Here is a 24,883-nt window from a genome sequence, read left to right on the forward strand (position 1 = left end):
AAAGAAAGAAAGAAAGAAAGGAAAAGAAAGAAAGAAAGAAAGAAAGAAAGAAAGGCTAATGTCAGAATGAGATAGTGTGCACCTTTATTACAGACATATTGGCCTCCTGGATAATTCCTGCAGCAGTTGTTAGGATTAGCACCCCCTGAGAAGCAATGTGTGCACCATACAGATGACTGCACTTTAAGAAGGTGACAAGGGAGTTTTTATTTTAGCAGAACCTTGACCGAGTGTGGCAGAGGGAGGACTAGCTGAGGGGAGGTTCTGCTGATGTCATGGTGAAGAGGAGGGTGGAGGGGGATGTATGGAGAGAATAGCACAGTGATCCCTTCCACTGAGTCCTGTGTAGTATTTCTATGTCACGCTGCCAGCTGTCAGTAGTCTTGCATTAAGCACAGAGTAAGATAAAGAGGTGGTGCTGCTGTGATCTCAGGGGAGGGTCAATGCTGCTGAAAGAAATGAACGAGGCAAGCAGAAAGCGAGAAAGAGTTACATAGAAAAGGAGAGTTTCTTGGCAGACGTTGAGAGTTGCAGGCACCAGTCCTCTGTGCGGTATCCGCCTGTGTCCTGTGAGGTGTCGCCTGTTTCAGCACCACCCGGGGAAGGACAGCTCCCAGCACTTACTCTGCCAGGGGCTGCTCCAGCATCCAGTCTGCCCGACACCATCTGCTTCTATAAGAAAACTCCAATAGCGATCCTTCTCCAGGGATTCTCCAAGCACAATGTACCAAGGACATATACAGGTAAGACTGGGCTTCCCCCCTTTTCTTTCTTAGATTAAACTGCACAAATGTACTTAGAATCGTTCAACAGGTATATTAACAACCCCCTTTAATTAGTGCTTCATTGGAAAATGAACTTTCACAGAATACAATAAAAAAGAGTGGACTGAGCTGGGCCTGTGCATGATCTATAACATCCTATTGAATAGAAGTCACATCCAATTCAAGCAGTGTATTCTTTGATTTATTTATTTATTTTGCTGAGTTAAACTTTGCAAACAGTTTTTTTTTCTGTAGTTAAATAGATTTTTATTGAAGGTTTATGTTACAGCAATTTAAGAATTGATGGCAGTCAATTTAAATTGAAAAGAATATCACCAGATAATGAAGACATACAGCCACAAATCTCCTTACAGTCTCTACAATTCAGTTGTGCAAGTTTTATTAGATGATAAATGCATAGCTTTAGTAGCAGCTGAGCCTGACAGAGGCCTTCTTCAATATTAGGAGACTGTCATAATGTGAAAGGTGAGGTAGCATCTAGCACTACCTACTGCCCCAATGGTAGGTTAGTAAACATGTACTGACAGAGCAAGGGCCTTGTAGAGAAAGGTTGGCTAATCGCTTTTATAATTGTGTATTAATGGTCTGTGTGACGTTTGCTGAAACCTCACTGATCCTGAAGCACTCATGTATATGTTGTTCTCTCCTATGCATTATTTAAAAGAGGTTTAAAATCCACTGAACCGTTTTAGTTCACTATTGATCTTTTTTTCCCTTTTAGAAATGAGAGTTGTATTATTAAAATGTTAACGTCTGATACATTGACAGTCCTTGTAACCTTGACTTGCCTGACTCTTTACTGCCTAGGATTCTGAGCCCCACAGGATGGAAAGCAATGCCGTAATCTGAAAACATATGAGGCGATCTTGTAATATTTCAGGAGTTTGTAAGGATTATAAAACCAGAAAGGCTCTGCACAAAAGCCATTCATTTGTCTCCTACAGTTTAAAATAGAAACAACATTTATCAAGCATAAAGCGTAGAGCAGGCTGCTATAAACTCTTGTGCACGTGTTACATCTCAGCATTCTCTAGGTCATTGGGGCTTCTCATTTTATGAACATTATCTGCTTAGTGTGCTCTTTTTTTCTGTGATGTGGTTAATTCTTAATTTTGGAGAGACTGTGGCTATAGGAGTTATAGTATGTTTAATCTGCTATATAATTTGTCCTTAAATTTATTTTTTATACTTAATTTGCCTACACAGACGTGTTCATATATTACATTTATTTGAGAATATCCGCCCCCCCCCTTCCCAATCACCCTCCTTCTGAGATGAGATTATTATATTTTGTTATTGGTAGTACTGTTTTCTACTAATGTGCACCTTCTCTTTTAATGATTTCTGTGTGATACAGTAGTTCTCCCAACTTTGGACCAGAATCCCACCTTTGTACACTATGTAACCCCAGCTCCTAATTTGTTTATAAATGCTGTGTAATAAAGATATATTGAAATATATTTCAGAAGCTTATAGGCACATTTTGTCCTTTTGATCTATAGTAATGCATATTTCCAAACTGTGTGAACCAAAAGTTGTGGAATAGCAACTAATTTACCCACCATTTTTTTTCTGTTTGTGATAATTGCATAACTCTGAAAAAAGAGAAGGCTTTGGCGAGAAAATCTAATTGATAGTGCACCTCATCCCAAATTACAGGTAAAAAATGTGGGCCTAGGGAAGAGGGGATTATAACGGTGCCTGATAGTGGTAGAGTGTAACATAAGTTACCAAAACCTTCGGTAACCTATGTTACACTCTATCACTATCAGGCACCATAATAATCCCCTCTTCCCTATACCCACATTTTTTAATTGCATAACTCTGTTTCTGTCCTTGTTAAAGTGAACCTATGAGAATAGATATGTATGGACTGCCATTGCTGACTTGGTTTTAAAGGTGCAGGCCCCAGGGTTGTCATCCCGCTCTTGGTTTTACTACTAAATAAACAAGGAAGACAAAGTCTAGACCAGGGGCGGACTGACCATTTGGCCACACCTGCACTGCCCGAGGGCCCTGGGCCACTAGGGGGCCCCATCAGGGTTGCCAGCCTCAGTAAAACCAGGGACAGTATGTAAAAATCTGTGTTTTTTTTTACATCTGTCTCTGAAATGTCCCTTACCAACATCCTTTTGGTCTAAAAATCCTGAGATTATAGCTGCCCCACCTCTCCAGTACCTTCTCAGCCAATAAAAACATGTCTGTGTATACTGTGTGTAAATGTATGTGTATACTGTGTAATTGTATACTGTGTGTGTTTGTGTATACTGTGTGGCCCCATAATCTCCTATTGCCCGGGGGCCCCATGAGTTGTCAGTCCGCCCCTGGTCTAGACTTATCAGACTTCAATGATGACATGCTAGTTCTGGCTTAGTGGTTAGCCAGGAAAAGCATAACTGTTCAGCACCTTTACAGAACAAGTCAGATATTGATGGTTCCTACATTTGTATCCTAAAAGGTCCTCTTTAAAGTGCTATGTATCCCATTATAACATTTGTAAAATATTTAAAAAGCTGTAAAATATTTGATGAGGGCCTAGTTATTGTAAGGTAAACAACAACAAAAAAATGATTAGGTCCTGATGTCTGATTCTTTTTTATTTTTTCTTTAGTAAAAACTTACAAGGCCTAATGTTCCTTATATAGTTACATAATCTGCATTTACTATGTGTCCTTGTATACCAACATGTGTATGTAAACATAAAATGCAGCAACAAATAATTATTAGTTCCCAGTACTCTGGTTTGTCTTTCACCGATCTGACTTCAAAAACTAAAACCTTTCACGTTATCCAATCCTTGTACTTGTTTAAGTAAGCCTGTATATGTTAAACTATATAAAAAAGACCTTATGATCCATTTTCACACTACCAGGCATATTCAAGTAACATAATAATAATAATACCTTTATAACATATAATTTTAGGATTACTCAGTACTTTTTGCACAAAGTTTAAAGGAAGCACCACTGATACTGGTTATAGTTATCTAAGCCAAAAAACCCCAAAGCTTATTCAGTAGTCAGCTATGCATACATAATGTTTCAGTAAATACATACATTTTTTTTATTGTAAAGCTGATTATTGTATTTAAGAACAGTGCTACTAGAATTGCAATTCCATAAAATTTGCTTCTAAAGTAATTGCCACTTAAGTGAAAATTATATTTCTCTAAGAAAAAATTATGTTTATATCACTGACACATTTCACTGCACTTTACACAGTATATATACAATAAATATCCATCCCGATCCCTTAAACAAGTTAGAATTCAAACCCCAACTATTGTCTTATAGACATATAGAGTAGGGTCAATTTTTGTGAAAAATGTTAGTAAGTCTTGGATTATGGATGAAAAACTGTACAAACACATGGAGAATATGCAAACTCCATAGAGAAAGTATGCTTTGGCTATTTTTCTTGCTTTTGTGTTTACTATCATGACCCCATGTGATCTGTTCAGCTACCATGTGCCTTGCAAGGATACAGTTTCAGCTGTCTATGTCTCTGATTTCTGGGAAGAGCAGTGGTTCATTTTGTAATCAATAAAACCTAATCTAATGAGTCATCCCTGTAACACAAACTCCACAAATGACAATCTCAAGGAAAAAAAAACTCTTGTACAGCCAACAATATACAAACAGCATTGTCAGGTCTGTGAGACATAGGGCTCAATGACATCAGTGGGCAAGGGTTAGGCTCTGTATAACACATGTCTGCTTGTGAGCACTGTAAAAGGGCAGTGACATTTGTTGTTACAATGCATCAGGCTATTTACCTTTTTTCTTACATTAACTTTATAGAAATGTCACAAATTGACATTTCATTCAACTGCATGCACCACAGTATATTGTGATATGTGTAGTATGGTGCAAAATGCTGTGCTGCCTAAAAATGCATCCTTGATATGTCTTGGAAAGACAGATAGATAGATAGATAGATAGATAGATAGATAGATAGATAGATACATACATACATACATACATACATACATACATACATAGATACATACATACATAGATAGACAGGTGTCTGAATTTTCTTAATGTTCTTGTCTAGAATTAATCTATTGTTGAAATAATGCAATGATGCTACTGCACCCTTTTTGTACAATCTGTGGCTCCTGGTCTGGGGCAATTACCATGTGAGCCCTTTCACTCATGTGTAATTGTTTAGTATATGTGTATTTGAAGTAGGTTGGGATTTGTAACAATCAGTCCACAATCCGGTAATCCACACATCCTCTAATTATAACTGTAGCATTGGATAAAAATCCCCTATGGATATATACTTTGGTGATTAATTGTATAAAAAATAAAGGCATAGTTTAATATTTCCTCATTTACAATAATGTCATTTGGAGAAGAATAGTACTCATTAGCTAACACTTTCCACATTTGCTGAATCTTAATAAATGATTAGTTAATCCATTCATTATTGTATTCACTAAAGCAGGGATATGCAATTAGCGGACCTCCAGCTGTTGCAGAACTACAATTCCCATGAGGCATAGCAAGACTCTGACAGCCACAAGCATGGCACCCAGAGGCAGAGGCATGATGGGACTTGTAGTTTTGCAACAGCTGGAGGTCCGCTAATTGCAGATCCCTGCACTAAAGTATACACATTCTTCCAAATATGTTTCTTTAGTTAATAGATGTATAACATTTCAATTTGGGACACACTGTAGACATGTATAATTGTCTCTATCCTGCCCAATCAAAAAAAAAAAGTGCCTATAATTTTGACTGCATATTTAGCTGGCCAATCCGGATAGCGTTCCATGATTTGGTGCTAGACAAATGCCTGATCAAATATGGAGGCATGACAGCATGACAGTAACAGATAACAGATATTGTTTTGATTTGTTTGCTAATACATATTTTGGACTTTTTGTGGTTGTATTTCCAGGTTAATTGTTTCTTTTATATTTATCACAGAGAAACTGCTCCATAGACTATTTGTCCTTTGTAATTAGCTGGATATTTTGAAAAATACACATTATTTTTATATGGTTGCAACTGAAGATTATATTTGGTGTAGTGTTTTCTTTACATTTCTTGGAAGAGTGCTATGTGTTATTTTTTATAGATTATATAGAGTTCTGTACCTTATACTCATATTCTTGAAAATATGTTTTCCCTCTTTCTGAGGAAGTTATCAATCCAGACTTACAGTACATGGGTTTTGTATTATCACCAACATAGTGCCTGTGATGGGCCTTTTTGCTTGTAGCTCTGATATGCTAGGTGTAATTCCCTCTTGTATAGAGTTTGTGTGCATTCTCTTTTGTTGGCATGGGTTTTCTCCAGTTAATCCAGGTTCCTTACATATTAAAAACATATTAGTAGCTAGCTTCCAAAAAAATCACATTTTGAGAGTGGAAGGAACATAGCTACGGGATATAACCTTTTTTTCCAGGAGCAAAGCAAAACATTGGTAATTACCTAATAACAAAGAGGACTTTACTTCCTGTACCCAACTGTACACGTGTGCCCAGCTGGCTGATATGCTGTGATGGCATTTCCAGGCACGAGTTCAATGAATACAAAATGATATCATCAAATCACTGATCTGTTATATAATAATATTTGACTTTATTCGATTTTGGAATCTTCTTTGCAGTCTTTACTCCTGTCATCCCTTCCTTGTTAAATAGCCAGGGAGGTGGATATCCTAAAAAGTGATCTTATATATTTCCTATCTCATGGACTCAGTAGGTGCTCTCACACGCAATTCTTTGTGGATGAGAAACATGTCACAAGCATACAGTGAGGAATGGAGTAATAAGGAAAGGATTAGGAGTGACAGATACAACAAAAGCCCAGAGGTTACCACAAAAATCTATAAACTTGAAGGTACTAAGCTAAAGAAGTAGATTAAAATGTGAATAGGGTTGTTACCAATACCTTCCTAAATTGATAGACGTTCAATCCAAATAAAAGAGCTACAGGTCATACTTCATTTAACAGTGTCTTGCTGTTATGTGGACATTTTGAACACATGCAGCTGGGTACTATAATGATTATTGTGTTGAGGAACATTGTTCAGAGTATGAAGCATGACCAAATTATTTAGCATACAGAAGGTTGGTCAAAGCGCTGGAAATTGCAGTGCATTGTTTCGAAATGTAAAATAATGCCAGGAAAAATAATCCCTAATAGATTACAGCACTGGGGGTACAGAAGTTTCCATTTTGGAGAAATCCAAGAAATAATGATATCTTATATATGTTAAAAGTTGGAAACATATATTTGCTGCCACCAATGGCTTGAATTTTGTTTCTGTAAAATAAGGAAAGAAGACTGGCGTTATGCTTTTTTCTGAAATTAAAAGCCAGTGCCAAACAGTGCTCTAAACATACCATATTTTCTTTAGGATACATTGAGATGGCCCTGCTAGTCGTTAGTGAGTGCCCATGATGCAGTTCACATAGAGATCAATTGTCTTCATGAGCATCTCTATGTGAAGACCCAGTCTGCAAATCTAGTATTAACAAGACAAAAATCAACAATTGTTCAAACACATTTCACCTGCAATAGATAATACTATTAAAGTTGACTTTAAAATTGACTTGCACATGGATGTCATGCACAATTAAAAAAAAATTAGAATAGTTGAGTATGCAAAAAGCTGCTGAACTTTTAGAACAAGTATATTTTCTATTGTTCCTTGACGCTGGTGTCCACCATGTAACCCATAAGCCCCGTACACACGAGAGGACTTATGTCCGACAGACTTCCGAAGGAGTTCTGCCGGAGTTCTGCCGGAGTTCCGACAGAGTTCTAACGGACTTTTCGGCTGAGCGGACTTGGCCACACACAATCACACTAAACTCAGACGGATTCGAACGTGATGACGTACGACTGGATTCGAATAAGGAAGTTCATAGCCAGTAGCCAATAGCTGCCCTAGCGTCGGTTTTAGTCCGTCGGAATAGCATACACACGAGCAAATTTTTCGAAGGGACCGGGTCTGGCTGAGTTCCGTCGGAAAAATTTGAAGCATGTTCCATATTCTAAAGTCCGTCAGACTTTGGTGAATCAAAAGTCCGTTGCAGCCCACACACGATCGAATAGTCTGACGGAATCAGTCCGTCGGACTTTGGATGTTGAAAAGTCCGCTCGTGTGTACGGGGCAAAAGACTACAAATGGCCATTTGGTAGAAAAGCCAGTAATCGGGGTTTCCCTCACTAGATGCTTAAAGTGTTTGTAACCTTAAAAAAAAAGAGAGAGAGAAATCCCGTTACCTTATATCAGGTTAAACAGCACAGTGCTTGTGCTATCTAACTTGCCTGCTATCTAACCTGGAAGATGTAAAATACCTGGCTGATCCTGCCTGGTTCTGCCCTCCCCTCTGTAAACTGACCATGGTTTATCATGATTGCTGAACCCTGACACTGTGGTCGGTTTATGTGCCTCTGTCATCTGCAGCTCCTGTCCTCCTCTGTCCTCTCCCCCTCCCCTCCCTGCCTGTCAGCTCTGTGTCTGTGTGAGCTGTCTCCACCCCCTCCCCTGCTATTAGTATAAATGTTTTTCAAATGTCACTGCCAGCCCCTCTCTTGTATACAGTGATAACACACGCTGTATTTTTTTTAAAAAAACTGTGTCTCTAAATGCCCTTTTTCTGTTATATTCAGGCTAGTCACATGACTCCCGGCTGCATTGCTACTCCAATCCAGGGCTACAGTGGGCATGGCAGTCACGCGACCCCCCCCCCCAGCTGACATTAGATGGAGATCTCGGGCCGTGCTGCTGTAGCCCTGGATCAGAGTAGCAGAGTGCCCGGGAGTCACGTGACTCTACGTGGCTCTCAGGAAGATTTTACCCTTTGGGTAACAAACCACTTTAATCAGACCTGATCAGTGTGTGATCTCAAACAATTCTTCTAAACATTACCTGTGGTTCTCCATCATTTGGCCTATGACATATGGAATGCTGCCCATAACTCTGCTCTGGGTACTGTTCTAATGATGTAACACCTGTGTTCTCTGTGCCAACATACGTGCACTATAAGAACTGCCACATACTACTGTAGATGCTGCTGCACCTTATCAAGATACCTGTACTGTTAAAACCCAAACTCAGGCCAGTAACGGGAAGAATTAATTTGATTGGCTTCTTCTAGTTAAATGGTCTAGTCTATTTCTTTTATGGCTGGTTCACACCACAAAAATTCACTCTGGATGTGTTTCTGAATGTACGTTTTTGATGCATTTTTTATGTGTTTTTAACCTCCCTGGCGGTACGATTATTTTGGATTTTAGGTGCTAAAAGCGGTACCATTATTTTGCATGAAAATTTGGCGTTTTATATTGTAGTCCTGCAATTCTTAGGAATAACTCTCTTAAATCTGTCCAAACCAGAGTCTAGCAGACATCCCGGGTATGATAAAGTTTGAAAAATTAAATCATAAATTATAATATAATAAATAATTATAAATAATTGTACCAAATAATAATATAACAATAATAAAAATTATTCAATAATGTAATCAAATCAAAAACACTGAAATTTGCTCAGTTGCAGAATTGTCACTGTCATTACTTTTCAGTATTTGATGACGGATCTCCCCACAAATCGCTATCCCTCAATTCTGCGAGTGATTCTAATTTATTATCGCTGTTTTCTAGCTGGTCTAAAATCATTTTTGATGTACAGTGACAGTTTTGGTTGCTATGGGCAATCTCCAGTTTCCAGGCATAAAGAACAGTTTTTATTATATAAAACTGCATGCAGGACACTGGGCAGACCACTAGGGACAACGGGGATGTGAAATATTTACATACAGCAATGTAATCTGTAAGATTACATTATACTGTATGTATACTGTTTGTTTCACTTTTTGAATTTGGCGCCGATCTCCGTGCCCGTGCGTCGCAACGCTCGCAGGGCACGGAGATCGGCGGTGTGATGCATCGAGCGAGACACGGCTCGCTCGTACAGCGGGGAGACAACGCTGGATCCGAAGGAGAAGGTAAGTAAACCTCCTCCTGGATCCAGCGACGCTGTCCCGAGTCTGACTCGGGGATACCGCTCTTGGTATAAAAAATCCACCCCGAGTCAGACTCGGGAATACCGTCAGGGGGGTTAATGCATTCCAGATCATTTTTCGATCTTGTTTTTTATTTTTCTTAGGTTCATAGGTTTCGCCTGGGCTTTTTGCTGTAATGCATTCCTGTGCATTTTTTATGCATTTAGATGCATTCCGGTGCATTTTTGACGCATTTTGCAACGTTCCAGTGCAGTTTAGTGTAGAAAAACTGCAGCAGATTCAAATTTTTTTGACTGCACTGGAATGCATTGCACTGGTGTGAACTATGTCATTGGAATACATATAAATTACTGTTCATGTGTTTTTGATGTAGAAAAAAAAATGCACTGGATTGCATCTGGTATGAACCGGCCCTCACACTGTAATACTTATTGTGCGTTGTTCATTCCCTTTACTAATTTTGTGCATTTTTTAATTAAATATTTTATAATTAATCTTCTTGTGGGGTATGTCCAGTATGGTGACAGTAATTTTCATGTTGAATAATTTGTACTAATAACAATACAGATCGCCAAGTTTGATGACATATAAAACCATATATGACAAGTAAGCACAACGCTCAGAGTACAAATGTAAACACAGGTAGACATAAGCTCCAGTTACAAGACATAGCTGTCAACACCATCATATAAATAGGTACACAGAGGGCCCAGTAAATACCTCAAGAAGATGTTGGCAGTGACATCAAATTAGATAGGTAAGTCAACAAACGATCACTGAACATGTAACGGGAAGGGTATTTGGAACAAGAAAAGTGAGAAGAATAAAAAAAAGTGGGGGGGGGGGTTAGGTAGTACCTATGGGAGGCTCCTGGAATCATCTGGAACCTCAAACCTTCACCACAACAAAGGTGTCAAAAGCAGAGGGATATCGAACATGAGACCATACCATCTATGTGAGATTGTATGATTCATATTTATGAAGTCCAATCCATCTCACAAGCCCATTTGGCCAAGGGTGGTGCTGGATTAAGCTATTTTAATCTGTTTATAGGAACATGGCAGAATTTATAATACAGTAACTTGGGGTTGGTTCAGGAATTTACCTTCCACCAGTTCATCATATAAGCATAAGATTTTATAACAAAAGGAACATTTTTGGGTAGGTACCCCAAATATGAGTCATACTGCCAGAAGCCTAAAACATCACCAACAAGTGTCTGGAACGGAAGGATCCAACTTATGCAGAAGATCCCCCTAGAAAGCTTACAATAATTGTGCTCTTGCACATAGGAAGAGATAGACAGCTTGTATGTACAGTAAGTGCCAGTGATTTGTCCTAGTCATTATCATCCAACTCAACTTGTAGTAACTGCTCGTATTTTGCAAGGAATGGAGGTGGGTACGTCTCCCTCAGCAAGATAATTTTTAAAGTGGGTGAGGGGAGCAAAAAATGGAAAAGCACTACTTTGTAAAGGGGGTGTAAAGGAAATGATTACTAACAATCTCATGTGACACATCTACAGCCTTTTATCATCTCATGCATCGTGTCCTCAGTCTCCAATTACTCCTATTTATATACATCTCCTACAGTATGCCAAATATCTGATAGCTTTTTGTAGCACATAGAATGTAATGTGTGGCCCTTGGTGGCCCTGGTGATGCTGGGGGGGGGGGCTGCCCCTGCCTCCCTATGCCTAGTAAGTCGACTCTTTATGGCTTTATGCATACATTCATACTATTTCCACAAGAGAATCTCCCATGTATCCAACTGATAAACTATTTTCTCTAATGTTAAACTTGCAGTGTTAAAAAAAGGAAAAAGGTTTCATTTCAGTTGTTTTTTTCTTTTGAAATGTGATTGATTTTGTTCAGTATAAAACTGGCTAATTAAACATTTTCAACTGGTACATTAAGGATAAATGTAAGTGTATTTTTTGGAATGCATGTAATATGTCAGACACATTTTAAAATGCCATTATTATAATGGAAAATCAAGTTATTTTGATACTTCAAGTTTATAGGCACTACATTGTAGCTTTCTGTTATGAAATTTGTACAATGTGTTTTGAACATTCTGCAAACAAGTAGCTTCAAGCAGGTCACAATCTTTAAATGTTTTTGGCTGACACAATGGACATGGACATTTTACTCATTGTACTGTGCTGGAATACTTCCATCAGCGGGGACAAACTAGCGATCCTAGATAAAACGTGTATGCAGATGATTCAAAGACTCCATCATAAAATAATATATACATATATATGTACAGTATCTCACAAAAGTGAGTACATTCCTCACATTTTTATAAATATTTTATTACGGTATATCTTTTCATGTGACAACACTGAAGAAATGACACTTTGCTGCAATGTAAAATAGTGAGTGTACAGCTTGTATAACAGTGTACATTTTCCATCCCCTCAAAATAACTCAACACACAGCTATTAATGCCTAAACCCCTGGCAACAAAAGTGAGTACACCCCTAAGTGAAAATGTCCAAATTGGGCCCAAAGTGTCAATATTTTTCATAGTCACCATTATTTTCAAGCACTGCCTTAACCCTCTTGGGCATGGAGTTTACCAGAGCTTCACAGGTTGCCACTGGAGTCCTCTTCCACTCCTCCATGATGACATCATGGAGCTGGTGGAAGTTAGAGACCTTACGCTCCTCCACCTTCCATTTGAGGATGCCCCACAGATACTCAATAGGGTTTAGGTCTGGGGACATGCTTGGCCAGTCCCTCACCTTTACCCCCTCAGCTTCTTTAGCAAGGCAGTGGTCATCTTGGAGGTGTGTTTGGGGTCGGTTTCATGTTGGAATACTGCCCTGCGGCCCAGTCTCCCACGGGAGGGGATCATGCTCTGCTTCAGAATGTCACAGTACATGTTGGCATTCATGGTTCTCTCAATTTAAAGGAATATTACACTTTTATTGTTTCACTTTAAGCATTATTAAAATCCCTGCTCCTGAAAAAACGTCAGTTTTTAAAACTTTGTTTTCCATTGATACAAAATCCCCAAACATTTTTTATGACAATACCATGCATATAAGCCTTTAAAATTAGCACTTTTGATTATTCATGCCCCATAGACTTTAACAGTGTTCACGTGTTTGAATTAATTTTTTGCCTGTTCGCATGTTCTGGATGCAAACCCCGAGCAGGGGGGTGTTCGGCTCATCCCTATTCATCATATTAAAAAGGGAGTCCAGCAGTGATGGTAGTCCTGGAAGGATCCAGTATGCAGCAAGGTGCCAGATATCTCAGCCATCCAGCAGAGGGAAGCCGCAATGAGAGGAACCAGGAAGGAAGCAGCCATGCTGTGGGGGACCAGTGTGGAGCACTGAACTCGTGGATTATGTCAGCGGAAGTCACCCGGGAACCAGCGTGGAACATACGGGATGGGAAGTGACGTCGATTAGGCGGGACATGTTTCAGAGCATCCGATAGGCTCCTTCTTCATGCCGATGTTGATTAGTCTATGTGCATTCTGAAATATAGAGACAATGGGTGTGGCTGGGGCAGGACAATGGGCAGGAGTAATGATAGCAGCTGGATTTCAGGGGTGTGTGATGCAAAACATTGGAGGGAGCTGACAGTGAAGCTAATAGGGGTAAAGACAATAAGGGGTTAGAATACCATAATAAGGAGGCAATGTAATAAGCAAAAATGGGGATAGGAAACTACAGATCCCAGATCTGTATCCCAAAAAAAGACATATATATCTAAAAACAGATGATAAATAGCTAAATAGTGACAAGGGTCGTCAGATAAATATAACCAGTGTTAACGCATTATTCTCATGGCTAAAAAAAAATATACATATTCATATATTTTCTGTACTTTGAGGGATGTTTGAGGTTCAACTATGCATGTCCTGCAACGTATATATGTTTAGTTTCTTTTGCTTTTATGCTTATGCTTTTATTTCTGACAGTTATAGAGAGTTCATCACACTTTCTGTCCTTGTGACCAAAAAATAAGAAATTAGTAGGTGTTAGTGGGTGTTGCTGGTATAAGAAGACACAGATAGCAATAAAAAATATTGTCAGACATTTACTACTAAAATGAAGTTGATTTTATAAAGCAGTAGAAGCTCTTCACATAAAGTGAATGTTCACTTTCAAAGTGTATGTTCACATAGCTTAGTAAATGCTGTGAAGGTGTGTACACTTTGAATAACCAATAGTTGCGGGTAAATTAAAAAAAAGTTTAAAAAAATTGATTTTTGTTGGCACATAATTGGATGATTGAAGAGAACAAAGCTTCCCCTTATTCACTAAGGCATGGTTGCCGCGGGTTGCAGGAAAGTGGTTTATGAAAGGGGATTTTCTCTTAGCTTAGCAAATATGGTGGAAATTTATGTTGCAAAAAAATAAAAAATAAATCCAATCATGTGCAAGGAAAAAAAAAAACATGTATTTTGCTTGCACATGATTGGATGATGAAGGTCAACAGAGCTTCACTTCATTCACACAGTTAGAACTAAAATAACTTATTCACTAAGAACTTACTAGCAGATTGACTATTGCCTTGCAAAACACTCTAACACCCATAAGCCTAAATAGTGGAAAAATTCTCCTTGTTCTTAAAACATTAGCGGTCTGTTAAGATCACTATAATGATCTTTAGCTCTTTATTAAATTAGGCTATTAAACTAAACCTCTTATCTGTACTTTTTTTTCCCACGGAATACTGTTACCCTGATGCCCATCATTATTATCAAGAAATGAATGGTAAAGAAATAGCATTTTCTACCTATCTCTTTAATTACTGACACATATAAAGTAGCCAGGTTTTCTGGTGAAATTCAGGTAAGGCGCTGACTAAATTTAATCGACTCCCTAAGCTGTATAACCTAGCTATATGACTAATTAACCACTTGACCTCCGGAAGGTTTACCCCCCTTCATGACCAGGCCATTTTTTGCAATACGGCACTACATTACACTTGCACAGTCTTGTGATGTACCCAAATAAAATTGATATCCTTTTTCCCCAAAAATAGAGCTTATTTTTGGTGGTATTTGATAACCTCTGCGGTTTTTATTTTTTGCGCTATAAAAAGTGACAAGTCTGAAAAAAATAACAATATTTTTTACTTTCTGCTATAAAACGACCCAATAATAAAAAAATTGAATTTCTTCAACAATTTAGGCCAATATGTATTTTGCTACATATTTTTGGCAAAAAAATCCCAATAAGCATATATTTATATGTTTGCGCAAACATATTGTCTACAAGCTATGGGATATTTAATTTTTATTTTTACTAGTAATGGTGACGATCAGCAACATATAGTTGGTAATTGGGGCAGCCGTGCTTTCTTTTTGCTCAAACTCTGCTTCCTGTTTGCAGAGCTACACACTTGTTCACTTTTACTTGTCCCTCTCACACTGAAAGCCTATAAGGTTAACTGCCCAGGCCAATTCTCAGCTTTCAGCCCTGTAGCAATTTGAATGACAATTGCAGGGTCATACAACACTGTACCCAAACTATTTTTTTATCCTTTTGTTTCCGCAAATAGAGCTTTCTTTTGGTGGTATTTGATCATCTCTGCGGTTTATTTTTTTGTGCAACAAATAAAAAAAATACCAACATTTTTGTAAAAAAACAAGTTTTCCTTTGTTTCTGTTAAATATTTTTGTAAATAAGTAAGTTTCCTTCTTCAATGATGGGCACTGATAAGGTGACACTGATGGGCACCAATGAGGTGGCACTGATGATGGGCACTGATAGGCGGCGCTGATGGGCACTGATAGCGGCACTGGTATTTTGCACTGATGGGCACTCATAGGTGGCACTGGTAGGCACTCATAGGCGGCATTGATGAGTACTTATGGGTGGCATTGATAGGTGGCACAGATGGGCACTGATAGGTGGGCACAGATGGGCACTGATAGGTGGCACTGATGGACACTGATTGGTTGTACTGATGACAATGATGGGTGGCATTGCTGGGCATCACTGATGGCATATGTTATATAATGGTGCCAGTCAGTGGCCATTTGTGGGCACTAATTGGCGCAGATTGGGCATAATTTGCACATGTGGATGGCCATGGGGCACATACCTGGCCATCCACATGTTGCCCCCTTCCTGGTGTTTCTGGCGGCTTCCCTGGTGGTCTAGTGTGAGCATTCTTGGGAGGGCTGTGCTGATAAACAATCAGCGCAGACCCCCTGTCAGGAGAGCCGCCGATCGGCTCTCCTCTACTTGCATCTGTCAGACGCGAGTGAGAAAAAGCTGATCAATGGCTTTTTCTGTGGACATTGTGATCAGCCGTGATTGGACACGGCTGATCACATGGTAAAGAGCCTCTTTACCAAGATCGGTGTAGAGGTGTGTCAGACTGACACACCGCACCACAGATCGCCATGATGCACATCCCTATGGGCGCACTGCGGCTGTTATCCTGAAGTACGTCATATGACGCCCAGTCAGGATAACTGGACCAGCCTATAGCAAAATGATGACCGGGCGGAAAGTGGTTAATATACAAATTTAGTAGAGGCTTTTTATTTTCTTAGTGAATGTACACATTGTTATTAAATAATTAACCTTACGGTGGATACCCAGAGAAAATAAAAATATTTAATTTTCATGGGGTGGCTAAAGTGAGCATAGCTTTACCTTAATTACTGAGCTCAGTGAACATCTATTTTGCAGAATGAACAGTTTCTGACTCTGTAGTAAATCAAACACACTGAGGGGAATTTATAAAAACAACAGGAACAAACAGAATCTGGAGCAGGTATGCATAGTAACCAATCAACTTCTATTTTCAGGTTATTCAACTAAGCTTTGAAACTAAAAGATAGAAGCTGATTGGTTGCCATGCCCAACTGCTCTAGATTATGCCTGCTCCAGTTTTGATAAATTCACCCCACTAGGTTAGTAAATTCATTAAAATGTACTTTCTATGTGGCTGGCATTCCTTGCTGATAAATAAACACTGCACTATGGTAAAATAATAACTGCCATTGCTAACCTCTTCTTCAAAATATACTAGCTGTCCAATCCCCATGCCTCTTCACCTGCCGCATTTTATTCCTGGCCAGTGAATCAAAGTATTTTACAGCCAGAGGTCAGCAATGGCAGCCTGCATTGTCTAAATTATAGTTTTACTAGCAGCCAGGGTGACCTTTTTTAAATATTACGCTTCCACTACTTGTTAATCTGCAAATCACTGTACTGAATACAGAAACAAATAGGAAACAGCAAGCATGGAAAAATGTAAAGGTCATTTGAATATGCGTTTTAGTATGGGCACTAGGAAGATTTTTTTTTCCCACAAGGGTTCTCAACAGATTTGTTTTCCATCCTTTGGATCAACTGCAAGTTTATGGGTTCTAAAAATGTAAGCTTTTACATAATATTTTTGTGCTTTAGTTGAACTCATTGGACATATTACCTTTTAACCTAACTACTTACCTGAAAAGATGACTTGAAGGTAAATGTCACCATATCAATTATGCTAAAATATGTGCTCTCAAAAAATAGTAATAGAATGAGTTGGTAGCCTTGTGAAGAAAAAAAACAGATTCAATACTTACTATATTACATAGAACCTATGAGGATAAAAAATATTACAGCTGCCCTTGCTGATGGCATTTAACCTCCCTGGCAGTATTCCCGAGTCTGGCTCGGGGTGACATTTCAGAACCAGAAGAGGACTCATGTTCGCATCGTAGGATCCAGGAAGAGCTTACTTACCTTGTCCCCTGGTTCCTGCGATGTCTCCCTGCAGTGTGAGCAGCTTGTCCTCCCCTTGATTCATCACAGAGCCAAGCTCCGTTCCCTGCAAACATTGCGACGCATGGGAACAGAGAACGGCGCCAAATTCAAAAAGTATACACACAGTATACATACAGTATAATGTAATCTTACAGATTACAGTACTGTATGTAATTATTTCACATCCCTTTTGTCCCTAGTGGTTTTGCCAGTGCCCTGCATGTAGTTTTATATTATAAAAACTGTTCTTTCTGCATGGAAACTGGAGATTGTCCATAGCAACCAAAACTGCCCCTTTACATCAAAAGTGGTTTTAGACCAGCTAGAAAACAGTGATAATAAATTAGAATCACTCGCAGAATTGAGCGATAGCGATTTGTGGGGAGATCCATCATCAAATACTGAAAAGTAATGACAGCGACAATTCTGCAACTGAGCAAATTTCAGTGTTTTTGATTTGATTACATTATTGAATCATTTTTATTATTATTATATTATTATTTGGTATAATTATTTATAGTTATTTATTATATTATAATTTATGATTTCGTTGTTCAAACTTTATCATACTTGGGATGTCTGCTAGACTCTGGTTTGGACAGATTTAAGTGAGTTATTCCTAAGAATTACAGGACTACAATATAAAATACCAAATTTCCATGCAAAATAATTGTACCGCTTTCAGCACCTAAAATCTGAAATAATCATACCGCCAGGGAGGTTAAAGGTGAAGGCTCCAAGGCATCCTTTCTCCACTACCTAGTACATCACTGATCTAGAACAAGTAAGAAAGATAGGAGTCCATACTGACTGCATGGTTTTTTTGGGTCATTGACTCATTAGCTTTTGTATCCAAGATTAGGATGACAGTGATGGAGTCTGCACTTTTTAAAGCAAAAAAATCAACGTCAGCACCTACACTTTCTCCTTACAGGTTAATTTTGTTCAGGAGAACATCGGTCAAGAAGAAAATCAGTAATAACTTCCACTTATTTCTCTAATAAAATGAAAATTATAATTAAAATTTTAGGGTTATTATGTTGCAATAAGTTTAGGGGTAAGCTTTAAGAATTAAGCATTAAAGTTGATTTAAAGGATAGGCTTGGTAGGGTTAGGTTTAAAGGTTAAAGTATATGTAAAATGTTAATTTTAGGGTTATTGAATTACAGGCATACCCCACTTTTAAGTACACAATGGGGTTTATTTACTAAAGCTGAAAAGTGCAAAATCAGTCTCACTTCTAAAAGAAACCAATGAGCTTCCAGATTTTATTACCAAAGCTTAATTGAACAAGCTGGGGTTAGAAGCTCATTGGTTTCTATGCAGAAGTGAGCCTGATTTTGCACTTTCCAGCTTTAGTAAATAATATCCATTGTGTACTTAAAAGTGGGGTATGCCTGTACTATAAGTTTGGGGGTAGGCTTTAGGAATTAAAGTGGTTCTAAAGACAGAAGGTTTTTTATCTCAATGTATTCTTTGCAGTAAGATAAAAAAAAAATCTTCTGTGTGTAGCGGCCCCCCTCAGCCGCATAATACAGTACTTACCTGAGCCCCATCTCTATCCAGAGATGTTCCATGCCTTGGCTGCCTGGGACTCTCTCTCCTGAGACATGGCATTGGGCACCATTGGCTCCTGTTGCTGTTAATCAGTCAGTGAGCCAATGAGGACAAGCATTAAAGTGTTACTAAAACCACAACAGTAAAATCAGTCTGTATATGCAGTAAAGCATGCTTGTTATACTCACCGTGGAACCTAAGGGTTAATCCTCTGCACTGTGTAAAAAGGCTGTTCGATCCTGTCTCCTCTGATCATCTCCTTCTTCCACTGTCTCCAAAAAATAACCTGATATTTACAGAGCCAGTGGACAAGCTGCACATGCTCAGTTTGGTGTGTATTGCTAGAGAGTTTTTTTTTGTTTGTTTTTTGGGGGAGAATGTGGGACAAGTTTTAACCAGGCATTCATAGAAGTCATAAGACTGCTCTAACTGTTGATGAGAAAAGGTATTTAGCAATTTATATTTACTAAAATAATTGCATTTCCATGTTCTGTGGGAGACCAGATATAGTGAATGCAGGGTCCTGGGTTTAGTAACACTTTAATGTTACATTTAAATGTTAGGCTTAAAGGTTACTGGTTAAGGTTAGGTTTAAAGGTTAAAGCATATGTAAAACCCAAATCTTTTGATAGAGTGGGGAAGGGTTAGAAGTTCTGGCAGATTTTTATAACTGTCTTTGTCCCCCTGGGAAGGTTCACTCTTACAGTTGGTCTTGGTGACAATTATCTCTAGTACAGAAAGTGATTGAAAATCAAGTTTTTCTTAGATGTCACAACATGAGATAATAGGGAATATTCAGTTGGGAACACCTGTAAATAATGACAACTACATAAGTATGGATACCTGTTTGTCTCTTTGCTTTCCTTGCTTCTAGGACTGGAAGTGAAGGTAAATCTCCCCAATGGCACACAGTCAAAAAACAAACAAACTGGAGTCTTATTCATTTTCTACTCTATCCAAAACTAAAGAAAACATTTAATATTTTCATACACTTTAAGTTTTTTGGGGCAATGTAAACCTGGGCAATACAAACTGAGCAACATGCTCATATGAATGCCACAAACAGATTTTATAGTTATAAAAGACTAAAATCTGAACCAACAAAGGGAAGATACAGAAAATTATTGTTTAACTGGTAAAGCTAAAATCAGCAAAGCATGTTTTTATAAATTTAACAGAACTAGACATTCATCGTTCACTATGTGCTTGTAAGATAAAGGAAATTTCCCCAGGAGATATATTTATCTCTAACCTCACAACTTCACCTCAATATAAATAGCAATCCAAGGATTTTCTTCAGGGATTAATGCTTTCAGTCTAACCTGTATTCTGTATCTTAGTTACAGTTATAAATCTGCAGGTGTGCCTCATTATGTTCATAGAAAAAAACATAATTTAATCCTCAGATATAGTCTAAAATGGCAAGGGTAATATGTTGTGTCACTACACACAGAGGCTTTCTAACTGGACACTCCCTGACCAGCAAACTCTGAAGACAATTTCAGACTTACAGTCTTCTTTTGACAGGAAAGTCAAGAAATCAAATCATAATTATTCCAGCATGTCTGTTTTAGCAAATATTGTGGGCAATGTTATAGCAGTATGAGGGGCTTAAACATAGGTCTATATACTGCCAAAAGCATATCAAGCAGTGGCGGTGCATCCATTAAGGGTGCAAGGGCACCGCCCCCTCTGTCATGCCACCCCCTATATGTAAATGGAGAGATTCATGCATAGCATGAATCTATTCATGGCCGCTGTAACCACCCCCTATTCAGGCGTCCGGACCCTTTTCAGATGATGGGGGCCTGAATTACAGCGGCACTAATAGGCTTAAAAAAAGGTGGACTCGAAGTGCAGGTCATTTTGCTCGGAGTCCACCCAAGTGTGTTAGAAAAACGAATTAATATTTGTGGCTGCATATGATGGGCACAAAGGCTGCATATTATGGGCATAGAGACTGCATTTTATGGACTTAGTGGCTGCACATGATGGGCACAGAGGTTGCATATGATGGGCACAGAGCCTGCATTTTATGGGCACAGTGGCTTCATATGATGGTACAGAGGCTGCATATTATGGGCACAGTGGCTGCATATGATGGGCATAAAGGCTGCAATTTATGAGCACAGTGACTGCATATGATGGGCACAGTGGCTGCAATTGATGGCACAGTGAGGCTGCAATTGAGGGTTTTTTTTCAGAATTTTTCAGTTTGTTTGCGCCAAAAAAAAATTTGAGCACCAGCCGCCACTGATATCAAGAGTATTTAAAAATAAAGTGCAGTTGATGTAATACTTTGGTGTGTGTGTGTGTGTTTGTGTGTGTAGGCAAGTTTAATCCATTTACTACAAAGAAAAGGGAAAACATTTTAACAGAATACAGTGTGTTTGGGTGCATGCAGTGTTACAGCAGGTTCAGGAAAAGCCAGATATCTCACCACCTCTTATTATTATTGGTTCGTTTTCTGCCAAGAACACGCAGAGTAGGTCCCTGGCCTGTAATGTTTGTGTTAGTTGAATCATGAAGTTTGTATTGAGGCCTGCAAGCTCTGAACATACCTTATAAACGTTTTTGGAATGCCTAAAGAAATATCCCAAATTAGACACTTGAAGATTCTGAAAATAACTTAAATACTTAAGCATGATTATGAAGAAGACCGATTAAAGTATTACATTTACATACCAGAAAGAATGAGCCTGATTTATTAAGGGGTCTGAGAATGTTCACTCAGAAAATGAGTGAAGATTTACATTGATTATCCAATCATGTGCAGATAAAATAAATAAACAGGAATGTGCTTTTCACATTATTGGATAATTGAAGTGATTTCATTTTTTGTTTTTGAGTGAACATTCTCAAATCCTTTAGTAAATCAGCCTGAGAACATGTCTGACAATTGGTAAAGTTGAGCTTAAATTTTGCTTTCCAGCTTTAAAAGATGCAGCCAGAATATAGTCTGGTGATCTCTAGACTCCTTATGGATTTAGGTCTCTCATAAACCTAAAGTTCACAACATATTAAAGTTTTGCATTATTATTATACTGTATTTGCTGGGGTAAGTCCTTATGACAGACTGGTCATTTTGAACAAACATTGAAATTATTCCCCACATGCAGCGCACTCTTTGGAAATACCTGGTACAGGCATAACTAACCTTTTATTGAAGTTATCAAACAGTAACTGAACATAGCCTGAGCATTGTGACACACAGACAATGCTAGGACATAAGTTTAACTGGTACATATTTAGTGTCAGCACAAAACATTCTAGGTAGTAAATACTCATGCTCGGCATACTGCGACGAGTATCAATTTTTGATGATAATCCGCCATCTCTGCTCTCCATATAACGGAGTAACCGGTTAGCGAAAGGAACAGAGGACAAGACATATAGAGTAGAAAGAGAAAAGAAAAGGTAGGAGAGTAAGAAGAGGGGAAAAAGGCATTGGGTGGGGGATGGGAGCGTATATTCATCTCTCGGCTCATGGCGGTGCCATTCTTCCCAGACCATGTTGTGTGCTTCCAACCTGTCTTGTAGTCTGGCTGTCATTTTTTCCATAATTTCTACGTCTTTTATTCTAGCGTATAGGTCCTCCTGGGATGGGGGGACTTGTCTCTTCCAGTGGAGGGCAATTAGACCCCAAGGAGCTGTGAATATGTGTCTTAACAGTTTTTTGGAAGGTTTAGAAATCCATAGAGGCGAGACTACCAGTAGGAAAAATTTTGGGGACAGGGGGACCTGAGCCCCAAGAGGCGGGATAGCTGGAGCTGGGTTTCTGTCCAAAACTGAAAAATTTTAGGGCAGCTCCAATAAACATGGAGCAGGGTGCTTCTGTCTCCCTGGCAATGCCAGCATCTATCTGAGCTTGAGGGATATATAGCATGGAGTACATCTGGAGTCAGGTACCAGAAATATAGTATTTTGTATGCGTTTTCTTTGTATAATGTACAATAGGAGCTTTTGGCTGCCTGGGACCAGACTGTCTGCCATGTTGCTTCCGAAATCTCCTCTTCCAGCAGCATACCCCACTATTAAGTACACAATGGGGTTTATTTACTAAACCTGGAAAGTGGAAAATCAGGCTCACTTCGGCATAGAAACCAATGAGCTTCCAGATTTTGTTACCAAAGCTTAATTGGACAAGTTGGGGTTAGAAGCACATTGGTTTCTACACAGAAGTGAGCCTGGTTTTGCACTTTCCAGCTTTAGTAAATAAACCCCATTGCGCACTTAATAGTGGGGTATGCCTGTAAAATGTTTAGCTTTTCCTATGCAGGTTTCAAAATTCACCCATTGTAACACTAAGCAATTCACCTAATTCTGGCAGCTAGTAGACAAACCCTCTTTCAGTCTTGGTTTGATGATTCACCACCACCATAGATGGCATCATAAAATAATTAAACTAACTCACTTGATTACCTAACAAGACTGATTGAGAAGAAAACAATGAGCAGCAAATTTAAGCATAACTGAAGACAAAACAATTTTGTTTTATATAGAGTAGAGAGTGATTAAAACACGTTATGGGACAGGAAGTGAAGAGAAATATGCCCAATAAAACACAGGTGGCAAAAAAAGTTTTTTAACCCTCCCTTATAATCTATCCAAAAAGAAAAAATAAAGTTTTGGATTCAGCCACTTTAAGTCGTGTCCATTATTTTCCTTTAGCTTGCTTTCCCCACTTCAATTTCATCACTTTTCGTTATATTTTTAATTTACAGTCTGGTTTCCTACTGTATTGTATATACAGTATGTATGCATAGTAAATTCATGTTTGAGTTTATTATCCAATTCAGAATAATAAAGCAAGCACCTATAAACCTATAATCTGCTTTATAACTCTGTAATTCATTTAATCAAAACTGGATTTGCGAAATAATGTAAATATGCGTACACATACCCCAATAATACCATAATGGATCATGAATTTTATTGTAATTACCCTTGATTGACCAATGTTTTAGTACATAAATAGAGACACCTCTATAACATACATATATTGCCTGATTTTTAAGGTAAACACAATTCTCTTATGTACATTTTTGGGGCTTTGTTAGGCTTTTGATTTTCTGGAATGTTCTCTGATAAATTGACCTTATGAAAATAAAAAAAATTATATTTATGATATAATTTGGACAATGGAAGTCATGGTCAACCACTACTACTACAGGGCCCAGTTTTGGCAATGAACGCCATTTCTCTTTCTTTTTTTCTTTCTTTCTTTCTTTCTTTCTTTCTTTCTTTCTTTCTTTCTTTCTTTCTTTCTTTCTTTCTTTCTTTCTTTCTTTCTTTCTTTCTTTCTTTCTTTCTTTCTTTCTTTCTTTCTTTCTTTCTTTCTTTCTTTCTTTCCTTCTTCTTTCTATTTTGTGCAAACACTAATTACAGGACATTCTATGTTTCTGTTCCCTAGTAATAAATCAGATTGAAATCCAAAGGGCCTCATGCATCATTTGTTCATCTTAGATGTTAGCGAAAATGATGTCAAACCCTGTCAGTCCAAAGAAAATGATGCTGTCAGGAAACATGCTAGCAGCCCTCAGAATTTTAATAAAGAACATTTAAAACAATATTGAAGAACAGATTAGGTGAATGTGATGACATGTTCATAATATGATATTTTGCACAGACTCATGAATAAACACAATGTTTTATGCTTTTACAGCTTTGTGGCCTCTCCAGTGAACCAGTTCTGAAAGGAACAGCTATATGGTAGTGTTCTCTGAAAGAGCAAAGAAATTGCGATGTAATGACAGGGAAAGTTATTGGAGCAAATTACGGCAATGGTGCATAATATTAACCTCTTCCTGC

At 38.4% G+C, this 24,883-nt stretch overlaps 1 protein-coding gene across 4 annotated transcripts in view; it reads left to right on the forward strand.

Moving 5' to 3' along the window:
* Nucleotides 1–28: 28 nt before the first annotated feature.
* PEX5L (peroxisomal biogenesis factor 5 like) overlaps nt 29–24,883 on the forward strand; it is a 377,606-nt gene continuing 352,751 nt past the window's right edge. For all 4 annotated transcript variants that reach the window (XM_077487914.1, XM_077487916.1, XM_077487915.1 and 1 more), the window contains exon 1: nt 29–743. In XM_077487914.1, the coding sequence (XP_077344040.1) occupies nt 723–743 (21 nt within the window). In that variant the 5' untranslated portion in view covers nt 29–722. The remainder of the gene's footprint in view (nt 744–24,883) is intronic.

This window comes from Lithobates pipiens, unplaced genomic scaffold (assembly GCF_037356315.1).
Source record: "Lithobates pipiens isolate NorthernLeopardFrog02 unplaced genomic scaffold, aLitPip1_a1.2 Scaffold_18, whole genome shotgun sequence".
NCBI lineage: Eukaryota > Metazoa > Chordata > Amphibia > Anura > Ranidae > Lithobates > Lithobates pipiens.